This window comes from Hyperolius riggenbachi, chromosome 2, assembly GCF_040937935.1.
Source record: "Hyperolius riggenbachi isolate aHypRig1 chromosome 2, aHypRig1.pri, whole genome shotgun sequence".
In the NCBI taxonomy this organism is placed as follows: domain Eukaryota; kingdom Metazoa; phylum Chordata; class Amphibia; order Anura; family Hyperoliidae; genus Hyperolius; species Hyperolius riggenbachi.
The window spans coordinates 270,636,445-270,650,156 of record NC_090647.1 but is presented as its reverse complement, the minus strand read 5'-3'; the positions used below and the strand labels follow the sequence as shown (position 1 = coordinate 270,650,156).

Here is a 13,712-nt window from a genome sequence, read left to right as displayed (position 1 = left end):
AGGATGAGGCACAGCAGTGTGTACAGGCTCCTAGAGACATAGGATCAGTAGGACTGCCAGGCAACTGGTATTGTTCAAAAGAAAATAAATTTGGCAGCCTCACACCTTGTGTTCCCTTTAAGGACCAGAGCCCTTTTTCCACTTCCCGATAACTGATTGGCTCACAGTGATCAGGAGCCAAAGAAAATGGCTCTGTAGACAGCAGTGATCTGTGCTAGTCTAATGTCTGATTGTGCTGCCCTATGGCTTCCTTAGGGCAGCGGCACACCGCTGAAAGCTTCTTGATCCATTTTTGTCTTTTAAAAGAAAACCGGTAGAAAAAATGCTCGGCAGTGTCGCACAGCCCTGACTCACTGAGCAACACACATGCTCAGTATGAACTTTAAAGAATCACCTCCAGTATCTCCGCATTTATACCTCCTATACATCCCACATTTTCAGGGGAACCTCCAAACTACCTCTCCGCAAAAGATCATCCAAGGTTTTGGACCAATACATCTCACATGGGGGATTCTTGGTATTTCAGTAATTCTTTACAAAGACAAACACTTGGAGAAAAAAAAACATACAAAAATTTTAGCCAGCCTCTCTTCGTAACACATCTGCCCTGGGTTACAGCCGGAAGATTAGAGCGGACATTACATGGTGCGCTCCGATGGTCCAACCCAAATGGGAACTGAGCCTTATTGTAATGGAAAACTGCATAGAAAAGCAGGGGTGTTCCACTTTGCGTATAGGCATAGAAGTAGCTTTTGTGCGCGATTGATTGTCTGAAGCGAACACATGAACTTCACTGCTAATCTCCTGAAGTGCATTACCTGCAAACATGTTACGTTGCAAAACTATGCCCTTGGCTTTAAAACAAAAAGTATAAGTGTAAAAGATAGCAGAACAAATGGGCTGTAACCATAAACTACAGATAAAAACTGAACACTGGTTGACAGAAAAAGAAAAATGACCAATACCTTAAAAAAAAGTTAAAACGTTTACCATGTAGTTTTCTTACCTGTAACTTTGGCTCTGGTCTCAATGTGGCTCAGATCTGCAGCTACGCCGGGTGTGTGAGCAATATCATACAGGGAAAGGTTGCTGATTAAAGGGCTGTTCTTCAGAAGGAGAGAAAGAGGTTGCCCAATACCGCCAGCCGCTCCCAGCACTGCCACATTGGCATTTTTCTGAGGAAATAAAAACCTAATGGTTACATTTAGCTGGTCATTGGAACTAGAAGACCATGTACTGAAAAAGACTAGTACAAAGGTTTGTAAAATAAAATGATTACTTTATGCCCAGTCAATTTCACATTTCAATAGCAGAAATTGTGAACCATGTGAACATTTCGAAGACTGATGGATACTACTCCACAATGAGCCTGTAGGTAATCTTCACTACTGGCAGATGCGGAAGACAGCATCAAATGTCATTATCTATAAACCCACTAATTTTTTTTTACAATTTTGAAAAAGCTTTTTGAAAAGCTTCTGGCTTGCTATTACACCAGGTCTCGTGTCAGTAATGCTCAGTTGCCAAGTTAAAGGGTTTTGAAGGGATATACTCGCCGTATAAGACTACCCCCCCCCCCCCCCCCCCCACTTGACTGTTGGACAACTGTATACTGTACTGTATGTGCCGGTGCTATACTGTATAAACAGGTACAGATACTGGTGCTGTACTGCATGTGGTACCCAGTATACAGGATCTTCTCAAAAAATTAGCATATTGTGATAAAGTTCATTATTTTGGTGTAATGTACTGATAAACATTAGACTTTCATATTTTTTAGATTCTTTACACACAACTGAAGTAGTTCAAGCCTTTTTATTATTGCTTTACTTACCATGGTATTACTGTGCTCAATTGGCCTGCCAGCTCTCCTGACCTGAATACCATAGAGACTCTGTAGGATATTGTGAAGAGAAAGTTGAGACGCAAGATCCAACACTCTGGAAGAGCTTAAGGCCGCTATAGAAGCATCCTGGGCCTCCATAACACCTGAGCAGTGCCACAGGCTGATTGCCTCCATGCCACGCCACATTGAAGCAGTCATTTCTGCAAAAGGATTCCCGACCAAGTATTGAGTGCATAACTAAATATTATTTGAAAGTTGACTTTAAAAAAAAAAAAAAAACACTTTTTTTATTTGGTCGGATGAAATATGCTAATTTTTTGAGATCGGACATTTGGGTTTTCATGAGCTGTATGCCAAAATCATCAATATTAAAATAATAAAAAGGCTTGAACTACTTCAGTTGTGTGTAAAGAATCTAAAAAATATGAAAGTCTAATGCTTATCAGTACATTACACAAAATAATGAACTTTATCACAATATGCTAATTTTTTGAGAAGATCCTGCACAACAGCCAGCCAATCATAACAAGCGATGTATCTTACCAGCATTGACTGGTTGTTGTATACAAAGCTTGCTTGGATTGTTTAGCTATCCCTGTCTCAAAGACTATCAGAGGGGTAGCGCAAACACGCCTCTTTCACCCAGCACATTCAGTGACTACCTGTGTGTGTGACAGGTGCACATTGTAATACCCAGTACTGCATATACCTACCTACCTGTTCGCAGTGCATCCACCTACCTACGCTAGTTGAGAGCACGCAGTGTCACTGTGCCTGTCCGATACCTGTGTGTGTGTGACAGGTGCACATTGTAACACCCTTTACTGCATATACAGTGGAGGAAATAATTATTTGACCACTCACTGATTTTGTAAGTTTGTCCAATGACAAAGAAATGAAAAGTCTCAGAACAGTATCATTGCAATGGTAGGTTTATTTTAACAGTGGCAGATAAAAAAAAAAAAAAATTCGAAAAAATAACCTTAAATAAAAGATAGCAACTGATTTGCATTTCATTGAGTGAAATAAGTTTTTGAACCCTCTAACAATAAAAGACTTAATACTTAGTGGAAAAACCCTTGTTTGCAAGCACAGAGGTCAAACGTTTCTTGTAATTGATGACCAAGTTTGCACACATTTTAGGAGGAATGTTGGTCCACTCCTCTTTGCAGATCATCTCTAAATCCCTAAGTTTTCGGGGCTGTCTCTGTGCAACTCTGAGCTTGAGCTCCCTCCATAGGTTTTCTATTGGATTAAGGTCCGGAGACTGACTAGGCCAATCCATGACCTTAATGTGCTTCTTCTTGAGCCACTCCTTTGTTGCCTTTGCTGTATGTTTTGGGTCATTGTCGTGCTGGAACACCCATCCACGACCCATTTTCGGTTTCCTGGCAGAGGGAAGGAGGTTGTCATTCAGGATTTCACGATACATGGCTCCGTCCATTTTCCCGTTAATGCGATTAAGTTGTCCTGTGCCCTTAGCAGAAAAACACCCCCAAAGCAAAATGTTTCCACCCCCATGCTTGACGGTGGGGACGGTGTTTTGGGGGTCATAGGCAGCATTTTTCTTCCTCCAAACACAGCGAGTTGAGTTATTGCCAAAGAGCTCTATTTTGGTCTCAGACCACAGCACCTTCTCCCAGTCACTCACAGAATCATTCAGGTGTTTATTGACGAACTTCAGACGGGCCTGCACATGTGCCTTCTTGAGCAGGAGGACCTTGCGAGCCCTGCAGGATTTTAATCCATTGCGGTGTAATGTGTTTCCAATGGTTTTCTTGGTGACTGTGGTCTCTGCTAATTTGAGGTCATTCACTAACTCCAGGATGCTTTTTCACCTTTCTCAGAACCATTGACACCCCACGAGGTGAGATCTTGCGTGGAGCCCCAGAGCGAGGTCGATTGATGGTAATTTTGTGCTCCTTCCATTTTCGAACAATCGCACCAACAGTTGTCACCTTCTCTCCCAGCTTCTTGCTAATGGTTTTGTAGCCCATTCCAGCCTTGTGCAGGTCTACAATTTTGTCTCTGACATCCTTGGACAGCTCTTTGGTCTTTTCCATGTTGGAGAGTTTGGAGTCTGCTTGATTGATTCTGTGGACAGGTGTCTTTTATACAGGTGACTAGTTATGACGGGTGTCCTTAATGAGGGTGACTAATTGAGTAGAAGTGTCTAACCACTCTGTGGGAGCCAGAACTCTTAATGGTTGGTAGGGGTTCAAAAACTTATTTCACTCAATGAAATGCAAATCAGTTGCTATCTTTTATTTAAGGTTATTTTTTCGATTTTCCTTTTGATGTGCTATCTGCCACTGTTAAAATAAACCTACCATTGAAATGATACTGTTCTGAGACTTTTTTATTTTTGTCATTGGACAAACTTACAAAATCAGTGAGGGGGTCAAATAATTATTTCCTCCACTGTACCTACCTACCTGTTCACAGTACATACAGTGATATACCATTCCGTGCATACCTGTTAATTGCACATTGTATTAGTCAGTCAGTGGATACCTTTCACTTCACCCCCCCCCCCGATACGGACACAACGGAAAAGACAGGCAGAGGTAGAGGCAGACCCAGAGGAAGGCCACCCAGCAGGTCTGTGTGAGGTCGAGTTGATGTGATTTCGTGCGGCCCTGGCCCGAAGTACAGTGCTCAGAAGAAGCTTTGTGCAGATGGCGTCTTTCATGCTGTCCAGCCTGTTAAGGGACCCCGTATAAAAAAAACTCAAGGGGAATGAGCTGTACTGGGTGGCCATGCTACTAGACCCTCGGTATAGGCACAAAGTGGCAGACATGTTACCAACTCACCAGAAGGCAGAAAGGATGCAGCACATGCAGAACAAGCTGGCAGCTATGCTTTACAATGAGTTTAAGGGTGATGTCACAGCACAATACAATAAAGGTACCACCTGCCAGTAATCCTTCTCCCATGTCCACGCAGGCAAGGACTGGACGCTCTAGCGATCTCATGGCGATGTCGGACAAGCGGACATTCTTTAGTTCAACGTCTCACCTTAGTGCTTCCGGATCCACCCTCCACCAACGCCTGGACCAGCAGGTAGCCGAATACCTGGCCTTAAGTGTGGATGTAGACACTGAGCAGCGATGAACCCTTGGACTACTGGGTGCGCAGGCTTGACCGGTTGCCAGAGCTGTCCCAATTTGCCATCCAACTTCTGTCTTGCCCTGCCTCAAGTGTCCTGTCAAAAAGGGACCTTCAGCACAGCTGGGAGGCATTGTCACCGAGAAGAGAAGTCACCTAAGTCATAAAAGTGTTCAGTACCTCACCATTATCAAAATGAATGAGGCATGGATCCCGGAGGGCTATTGCCCGAAGACTAAGCCAGTCCTCACACACAGCATCTCTGCCTGCACACCGTGTGACTGGCTGCCTGCCCCAAGACTAAGTCGCTCCCCACACAGCATCTCTGCCTGCAGGCCGCTTGACTGCCTTCTCCGCCACCACCAACAGGGTCCAGGACTCCAGGCGGATTCCTGAATTTAGCAGCGGCCGCTATAATTTTTTCTTTTGCGTGTACATGCCTGCCTAATTTTTCTGGCTGCACAGCAGCTGCAACAACAAAACAGAAGGCCCATTCCCCTTCGTGAGCATTACCTTGCCGCATTGAAGGGGCTTGCGCATCACAATTAAGCAATGACCGCCAGCTATACGAGTGTCTCGGGGGGGGGGGGGGGTGGGTGGCACACCAAAGATAATAAGGTCGTTGCTTCATTGTGGACAGACCAAATTTGATCAGCTGGACAGTCACTGTTCTATCATTGAGCTACCACAGCCCGGCAACCATATGGGCTTGAAACCCGCCATGGTCTGCACTCTAAACAGTTAAAAAGATGCTCTAGAGCAGCGGAAAGGCGTTGGAGGAAAAGTAACACAAGTGAGGACTTCATCTCATATAAAATAGCCTTGAACAACTTTAGAAACGCACTCGCTGTGGCAAAACAGTCCCATTTTTCCTCCCTAATATCTGCCCATTTACACAATCCAAAATGCTTGTTCAGCACCTTCAACTCAGTTCTCCATACCCCTCCATCTTGCTTATCAGCTGAAGAATTTGCAACATACTTCACTGATAAAATTGACACAATCAGATAGGGCTGTGGAGTCGGAGTTGGAGTCGGGGCAATTTTGGGCACCCGGAGTCGGAGTTTCAGAAACTGAGGAGTCGGAAGATTTTTGTACCGACTCCACAGCCCTGAAATCAGAAGTGAATTATCCACGCAGCCCTCAAATCCCACCTCCACACCTCTCATTGACTGCTCTCTAACTGCCTTCTCTCCACTCTCTGAACATTCTCGCTCTATAATATCCAAAGCTAATCTAACCACTTGTTCTTTGGATCCTATTCCCTCCCATTTCATTCTGCAGGTATCCTTATCTCTCATGCCTGCACCAACATCGCTATTTAACCTGTCCCTCTCCACTGGCATCTTTCCGTCGCCACTCAAAAAGGCTGTTGTGACACCACTACTTAAAAAACCATCTCTAGATCCTACCACACTCGCCAACTACTGCCCAGTCTCACTTCTCCCATTTGCATCCAAACTAATTGAACACCATATTCATGCAGAATTAAGCCATTAATCATCAGCCAACTCCCTACTTGATCAGTTCCAGTCTGGCTTCCGCTCTAACCACTCCACGGAAACGGCCCTTACCAAAGTGGCCAATGACCTGCTTACAGCTAAATCCAAAGGTCAATTTTCCATACGCACCCTTTTTGATCTGTCATCAGCATTCGATACGGTCGACCACACCTTACTCTTACAAATGCTTTCAAATGTAGGAATAAAGGGCCTCGCTCTCACATGGTTATCTTCCTACCTCTCTGGAAGGTCCTTCAGTCTCCTAGTCAGATCAGATCTCTTTTCCTAATGCTTTGTCTGTCGGGGGTCCTCAAGGCTCGGTCCTTGGTCCCCTCTTTTCCATCTACATGCACGGTCATGGGGACTTAATCAACTCATTCGGGTTTCAATACCACCTGTATGCAGACAATACACAACTGTACCTCTCTGCCCCAGACCTTAACTCCCTCCTCAAACGTGTTCTTGACTGCTTGTCTGCTATATCCTCCTTCATGTCCTCTCAATTCCTAAAACTTAATGAGTAAAACAGAACTAATACATTTTTCCACCGTCTCTGGCCACCTCTCTGCCTGAAGTAACTATAAATGTTAACAACACTCCCATAACTTCAGTTCCCAAAGCATGGTGCTTGGGGGCAATATTCGACTCTCTTTTATTCCTCATCTTAACTCCATAACCAGCTCCTGCCATCTCCAACTCAAAAATATATCTCACATCCCTCCCTTTCTCACTCAAGACACAACCAAAATGTTAATACATGCTCTTATAATTTCTCGTCTGGACTACTGCAACATACTACTTTGTGGATTACCTTCTAACAAACTGGCCCCGCTCCAGTCGGTACTGAACTCAGCTGCTCGTCTCATTCATCTTTCTTCTCGATCTTCCTCTACTGACCCTGTCTGTCAAGGTCTTCACTGGCTGCCAATTAACCAGAGGATCCAGTTCAAACTCCTAACCCTAACCTACAAAGCTCTCCACAATCTCTCTCCCCGATACATATCCTCACTAATTTCCAGATACAAACCCAATCGCAATCTCAGATCTGCACACAATATTCTGTTGTCCTCTAGAATCACCTCCTCACATTCACACTTACAAGATTTTGCACGTGCTTCACCCCTTCTCTGGAATGCCCTCCCACAACACATCCGTCACCAGCCAACCTTTGTTACTTTTAAACACTCTCTAAAAATGAATTTGTTCCAACAAGCATATGCGCTACCTTAAGCCACTTCCCTTTGTCCTAAGACCAAATTGCACTCCTACTAGGTATCCTAAAACACACTGCCTTTATATATTTTATCGTATACTACCCCTCTGGTTTCCCCTCCATTTCCTTTAGATTGTAAGCTCGCAAGGGCAGGGCTCTCTCCCCCTTTTGTGTCTTGGAAATCATTATACATTTTTCTCATGTTACTTTTAATCACTGTCATTACCACTTCTGTATTTTGTATTCTGTATGCTGTATCATTTTTTGTATTTTGTCACCAATTATGTATCTTGTATATTAAGATACACCATTGTCCGTATCATGTACCCCATGTTTGTTTCTTACTTTGTACAGCGCCACGGAATATGTTGGTGCTTTATAAATCAATAATAATAATAATAATAATAATAATAATAATAATAATAATAATAATAAGCACCAGTCCAGCACAGCTGTCACTACACAAACAGCTGTTTGTGGTGCGTTACACAGTGAGTTTGGTGTGTCATTCTGAAGCAGTACTCTAATCACACTCCCTGATTGATGTATACACATGCAAGATGTTTTAAAGCACTTTAGGCCTGCAATTTAGCATCCAATGCGATTTCTGCCCTTAAAATGCTGCTTTGCATCCAATCCGGATTTTTCCCCGGGACTTTTGGCGTGTATCCCACTCCGCCGTGCCCCCCTCCAGGTGTTAGACCCCTTGAAACATCTTTTCCACCACTTTTGTGGCCAGCATACATTTTTCTAGTTTTCAAAGTTCGCCTACCCCTTGAAGTCTATTGCGCTTGCGAAAGTTTGCGCGAACCGAACTTTCACGGGAGGTTCACAAACCTAAAATCGGAGGTGTGGGCCATGTCTAGTCAGCAACACATTACAGAACTTAAAAAACAGTAGTACTATTACACACTCTAGCAAAGAACAGTGATAAGGGCAACAACAAACATGGTCAGATAACAGTCAGTAGACGGCTACAGGGGGAAGAGTTCAAGAGTCTAATGGCCGTGGGAAAAAAGTGTTTCTGCGTCTTGTGGTCTTGGACAGGATGGACCGGAACCTCCGGCCATAGTAGTCTAGTGTTGTGGATGAGGTCTAAGGGGGGGGAGAGGTTTCCCAATTATTTTCTCCGCTGAGTTGATGACTCTCTGAATTTTGTATCTGTCGCTAGCAGAGGAGCTAGCGTACCAGATCAGGATGGACGAGCAAAGAACTGACTCAGTGGTGGCAGAGTAGAAGGATCTCAGAAGTTCCTGAGCCATACCAAACTTCTTTAGTTGGAGTACAAAGAAAAGTCTTTGCTGCGCCTTCTTTTGAGTTGAGATAGTGTTTGCCCTCCAAGTCATTAGAGATGGTTGTGCCCAGGAGGCGAACGCTAGATACCCTTGTGACTTCAGTTCCGTCTATATAGATTGGGGGTGGGTTTGTGGCATGCTTTCTGAAGTCAATGACCAGCTCAACGGTTTTGGCTGCGTTTAGGACTAGCCTATTCCCTCTGCACCAATTGCAAACTCTTTCTACCTCCTGTTGGTAGGCCTGCCCGTCGCCCTTACTGACAAAGGCCAACAATCGTGGTGTCGTCCGCAAATTTGATGACTTTGACGGAGTTAACAGTGGATGTGCAGTTATTGGTGTAAAGAGAGAACAGGAATGGTGACAGGACACAGCCTTGGGGGGCTCATATGTTGGTCACTCTGGGACTGGAGAAGATATCGCCCAGCTTGACGACCTGGGACCTGTTCGAGAGAAAGTCTGTGATCCAGCGACGGAGAGTTGGGTGGACATTGAGCTCCATGAGACTGTCATGCAGGACGCGGGGGCAGATTGTATTGAAGGCTGAACTGAAGTTCAGGAGGACTCTGGCAGACGAGTCCAGCCTGTCCAGGTGATCAGTGATAAACCCTAGGCGTATATTGATGGAATCATCGGTGGACCTGTTAGTTCTGTACGCAAACTGGAGTGGATCCAGTCGGTCCAGTGTGGTGTGTTTGAGGAGGGACAGGACCAGTCTTTCAAAGGTCTTCATGACCATGGATGTTAGGGCCACAGGCCGGAAATTGTTCAGGTCGGACCCTCCTTGCTTTTTCAGTACAGGGATGGTGGATCTCTTGAAGCAAGTAGGGACCTTCCCTTCACTGAGAGACCTGGCAAAGACAGAGGTGAGGATGGGGGATAGCTGACGTGAGCAGGACTTCAGACAAGCTGGCGACACGCTCAGGGCCAGAGGCCTTCCTCGTGTTTAGGGTAGACAACAGATACTAAGTGTCGGCCTCGGTTACTCCCAGTGGGCCTGAGCATGAGCTTAAGTACTTACAAAGGCGGAGGTGGGGAGGGCGGGAGGTGTTGGATAAATCCTCACAGCAGCTGATGTAGGAAGAGACAACATCCTCCCACTTATCCAAGTCTGGTGCTTCCAGGGCCTTCCAGTCTGTGCAGTCAAAACAGGCCTGGAGATTGAGCTTGGCCTCATTTGACCACACTTTAGTAGACCTCACGACTGGTTTCGCAGATTCCAGGTGCCTTCTATAGGTTGGCACCAGATGGATGAGGCAGTGATCCAGGGCTGTGGAGTCGGAGTCGGAGTCGTGGAGTCGGGCAATTTTGGGTGCCTGGAGTCGGAGTCGGGAAAAAATGCACCGACTCCGACTCCTAATGAATTTGTAACTAATTAAAATAGAAAATATGATAAAATGTTCTATTTCTCAGATAATAGTCATTAAAAATAATGTATATATACAGTATATATACAGTAATAGCTGTGCTTAGTATACAAAAATGAAATAAACCAATCAAAATTAGTTACTTGTGCTGCTTCAATAAAGCAGTCCACGTATTTTTAAGGTCAGATATACATATCTGATTGTGACTGTATATATGATGTGTACACAGGAATCTCTTATATATACTAAATAACATCTATGCTGTAAGAATAAAGCCTGATGTGTAGCTATGTCACTAATAGAGATGGTCAACAAGATGGAAATAATTCTGCATTGATGCTGATTTATGCAAATGTATGCACTCCCTTTGCTGATGAAATAAAATAATTTGATATGTTATTAAAATTTGGTTTGGTGACTACAAATTAAAGGGTAACTGAGACGGATGAAAAGTAAAGTTTTATACATACCTGGGGCTTCCTTCAGCCCCCTTCAGGCTAATCAGTCCCTCACTGTCCTCCACCACCCGGATCTTCTGCTATGAGTCCCGGTAATTCAGTCAGTCAGCGGCTCCCACAGCCAGGAACATTCTGCACCTGCGCAATAGTGCTGCACAGGTGTAATATGCTCCTGGCGGCGGAGTGTGTGCATGCGCACTACGCCTGACTGGCTCAAGTACCTGGACTCCTAGCAGAAGATCCAGGTGGTGGAGGAGGACAACGAGGGACTGATTAGCCTGAAGGGGGCTGGAGGTTACCCCAGGTATGTATAAAACTTTAATTTCATCTGTCTCAGGTTTACTTTGTTACACAGTAGTACTATACTCTACATATGCACTCCCCACAGAGCTGCAGGGAATCCACTGAAAATGCTGTGCACATTGAACACAGAGGTGTTGTCTGTTTACAATCTCCTCATTCCCCTGCAGAGTACCTGCACATCATTCTTACATGTACCCACACTTACATTGCCTAGGGCCTGATAGATGTTCTTTGTTCCGGTTTGTACCTTTTACAAGTACTCTTACCAAGGACTAGTTTTAGTCTAAAGGGAATAAATATAGTAGTCTACATATCCTTCTCACTTCAGTTGTCTTGTAAAATTCCTAAGCGTTGGCAGTTATGAGACGAATTTCATGTTACATACTTTTAATCAACAAAATTGTAATATGCAAATTAGAGGAGTCGGAGTCGTGGAGTCGGAGTCGGAGTCGGTGGAATCCTAAACTGAGGAGTCGGAGTCGGTGGATTTTTGGACCGACTCCACAGCCCTGCAGTGATCAGAGGAACCCAGAACTGCCCATGAGGTGGACTTGTAGGCATCCATTAAGGGCGTGTATGTTTGCATTCCTGGTGGGGCAGGTTATGTGCTGGTGGTAGCGTGGCAAGTCTTGACGTAGGCTTGCTTTGTTGAAGTCGCCCAGAATGATGAACAGGGACTCTGGAAAGGAAGTCTCCCACTGCGTGATGGTGTCGCTGAGGTCGCGCTGAGTATTTTTAACGTCAGCATCAGGAGGGATGTACACACCCGCAAGGACATAGGAGGTGAACTCTCTGGGCGAGTATGTGGACCGTGTTAAGTCACTACTTTCCATGAATCCTGGTGAGTGGATTGTCTTCTACCACACTTGTACAGCGCCACACTTGCTGCTTTCATATGGTCACCGCAAATGGCGGGGATGTGCCCGCTAGGGCTGCAGATCCCGCGGTTTGATTGTGCATGGTATTATTATTTATTATTTATTGTATTTATAAAGCGCCAACATATTACGCAGCGCTGAACATTAATTTAGGTTACAGACAATATTTAGGGGTGACATACAGCAATATGACAATACAGGAATACAAGAAAACCAGATCACACACCATAGCATGAGTACCAGGTAATGCTTAGTCAGTCACTGGATGGAGCATGGAGATTAGGCAAGTTAGGTTTACTCAGATGCATAGCATGGGTGCACAGTAATGGAGGTGCAAGATCAGGTAGGACACAAAAGGAGGAGGACCCTGCCCAAAGGCTTACAATCTAGAGCAGGGGTAGGGAACCTTGGCTCTCCAGCTGTGATAAAACTACAAATCCCAGCATGCATTTGCCTTTATTAATCATGACTTTGGCTGTCAGACTCCTGCAATGCATTGTGGGACTTGTAGTCCCTTAACAGCTGGAGAGCCAAGGTTCCCTACCCCTGATCTAGAGGGAGAGGTAAGGACACGAATGGTAGGGGACCAGAGTTCAGCTGTAGGTTTAGAGCACTTGTGAGGGGTGGTAGGCCAGAGTGAAAAGGTGAGATTTGAGGGCTTTCTTGAAGATGTTGAAGGAGGGGGCTGCCCTAATGGGTGGAGGTAGGGAGTTCCATAGTGTTGGAGCAGCTCTTGAGAAGTCCTGGAGGCGTGCATGGGACTGGGTGATTCGGGGGGCAGTTAGGCGAAGTTCATTGGAAGAGCGGAGTGAGCGGCTAGGTGTGTACCTCTGAGTAAGATCGGAAATGTAGGTTGGACAGGTTTTGTGGACAGATTTGTAGGTCAGACACAGTATCTTGAATCTGATTCTGGACTGGATAGGAAGCCAGTGGAGGGATTCTAGGAGGGGATCCGCCGTGGTGGAGCGATGGGAGCAGTGGATAATTCTGGCTGCCGCATTCATGATGGACTGCAGTGGGGCTGTTCGGGTCATAGGGAGACCAGACAGCAGGGCATTGCAGTAGTCAAGGCGGGAAATTATGAGGGCATGGATGAGGAGTTTGGTGGTGGCAGAGGTCAGGAAAGGGTGAATCTTACAGATGTTACGAAGGTGGAAGTTGCAGGACTTAGGGCCCTTTTCCACTAGCAGTCGCTAGCGTTCGCGCTGAACGCTAGCGATTGCTGAATCGCAATTCCGCCGTTTTCCCGACGTTTGCGGCCGCGATTTTGCTATGCTATGCACTGCATAGCAAAATCGCGGCAAAAGTCGCTCCGCGGCGCGATCGCGATCAAGTAAAAAACGAATCGCGGTAGTGGAAATGACCTACCGCGATTCCTATGTTAAAAAGCAAACCGTAGCGATTGTAAAATCGCTAGCGGTTTGCGGTTTTGCGATTCAGCTAGCGCAAACGCGCTAGTGGAAAAGGGCCCTTAGTGAGGTTTTGGATGTGGGAAGTGAAGGAGAGTGCGGAGTCCAGGGTGGTATGATAACATGAACAATTCTTGGTTTACCAGTTTTCAGGGGGCGGGGCAATGTAGCGACGGGGGCACGAACAGCGGCAGGGATAAATAAATACACACTTGCCGGCGGGTCCTGCACACATGTACTGGCTTCATCGTCCTTCCTGTTCTTCTTGCGTCCCATTTCCCTAAAACAGCACCCCCTGGGTGCTGTTACAAGGAGATAAAAACGCAAGAAAAAGA

General features: G+C 45.5%; 1 protein-coding gene across 1 annotated transcript in view; it reads right to left on the bottom strand.

The window, feature by feature from the left end:
- Positions 1–13,712, bottom strand: part of MDH2 (malate dehydrogenase 2) — a 51,638-nt gene that overhangs the window by 29,637 nt on the left and 8,289 nt on the right. The window contains exon 2 of the mRNA XM_068268667.1: positions 1,007–1,175. Within this exon, the coding sequence (XP_068124768.1) occupies positions 1,007–1,175 (169 nt within the window). The remainder of the gene's footprint in view (positions 1–1,006; positions 1,176–13,712) is intronic.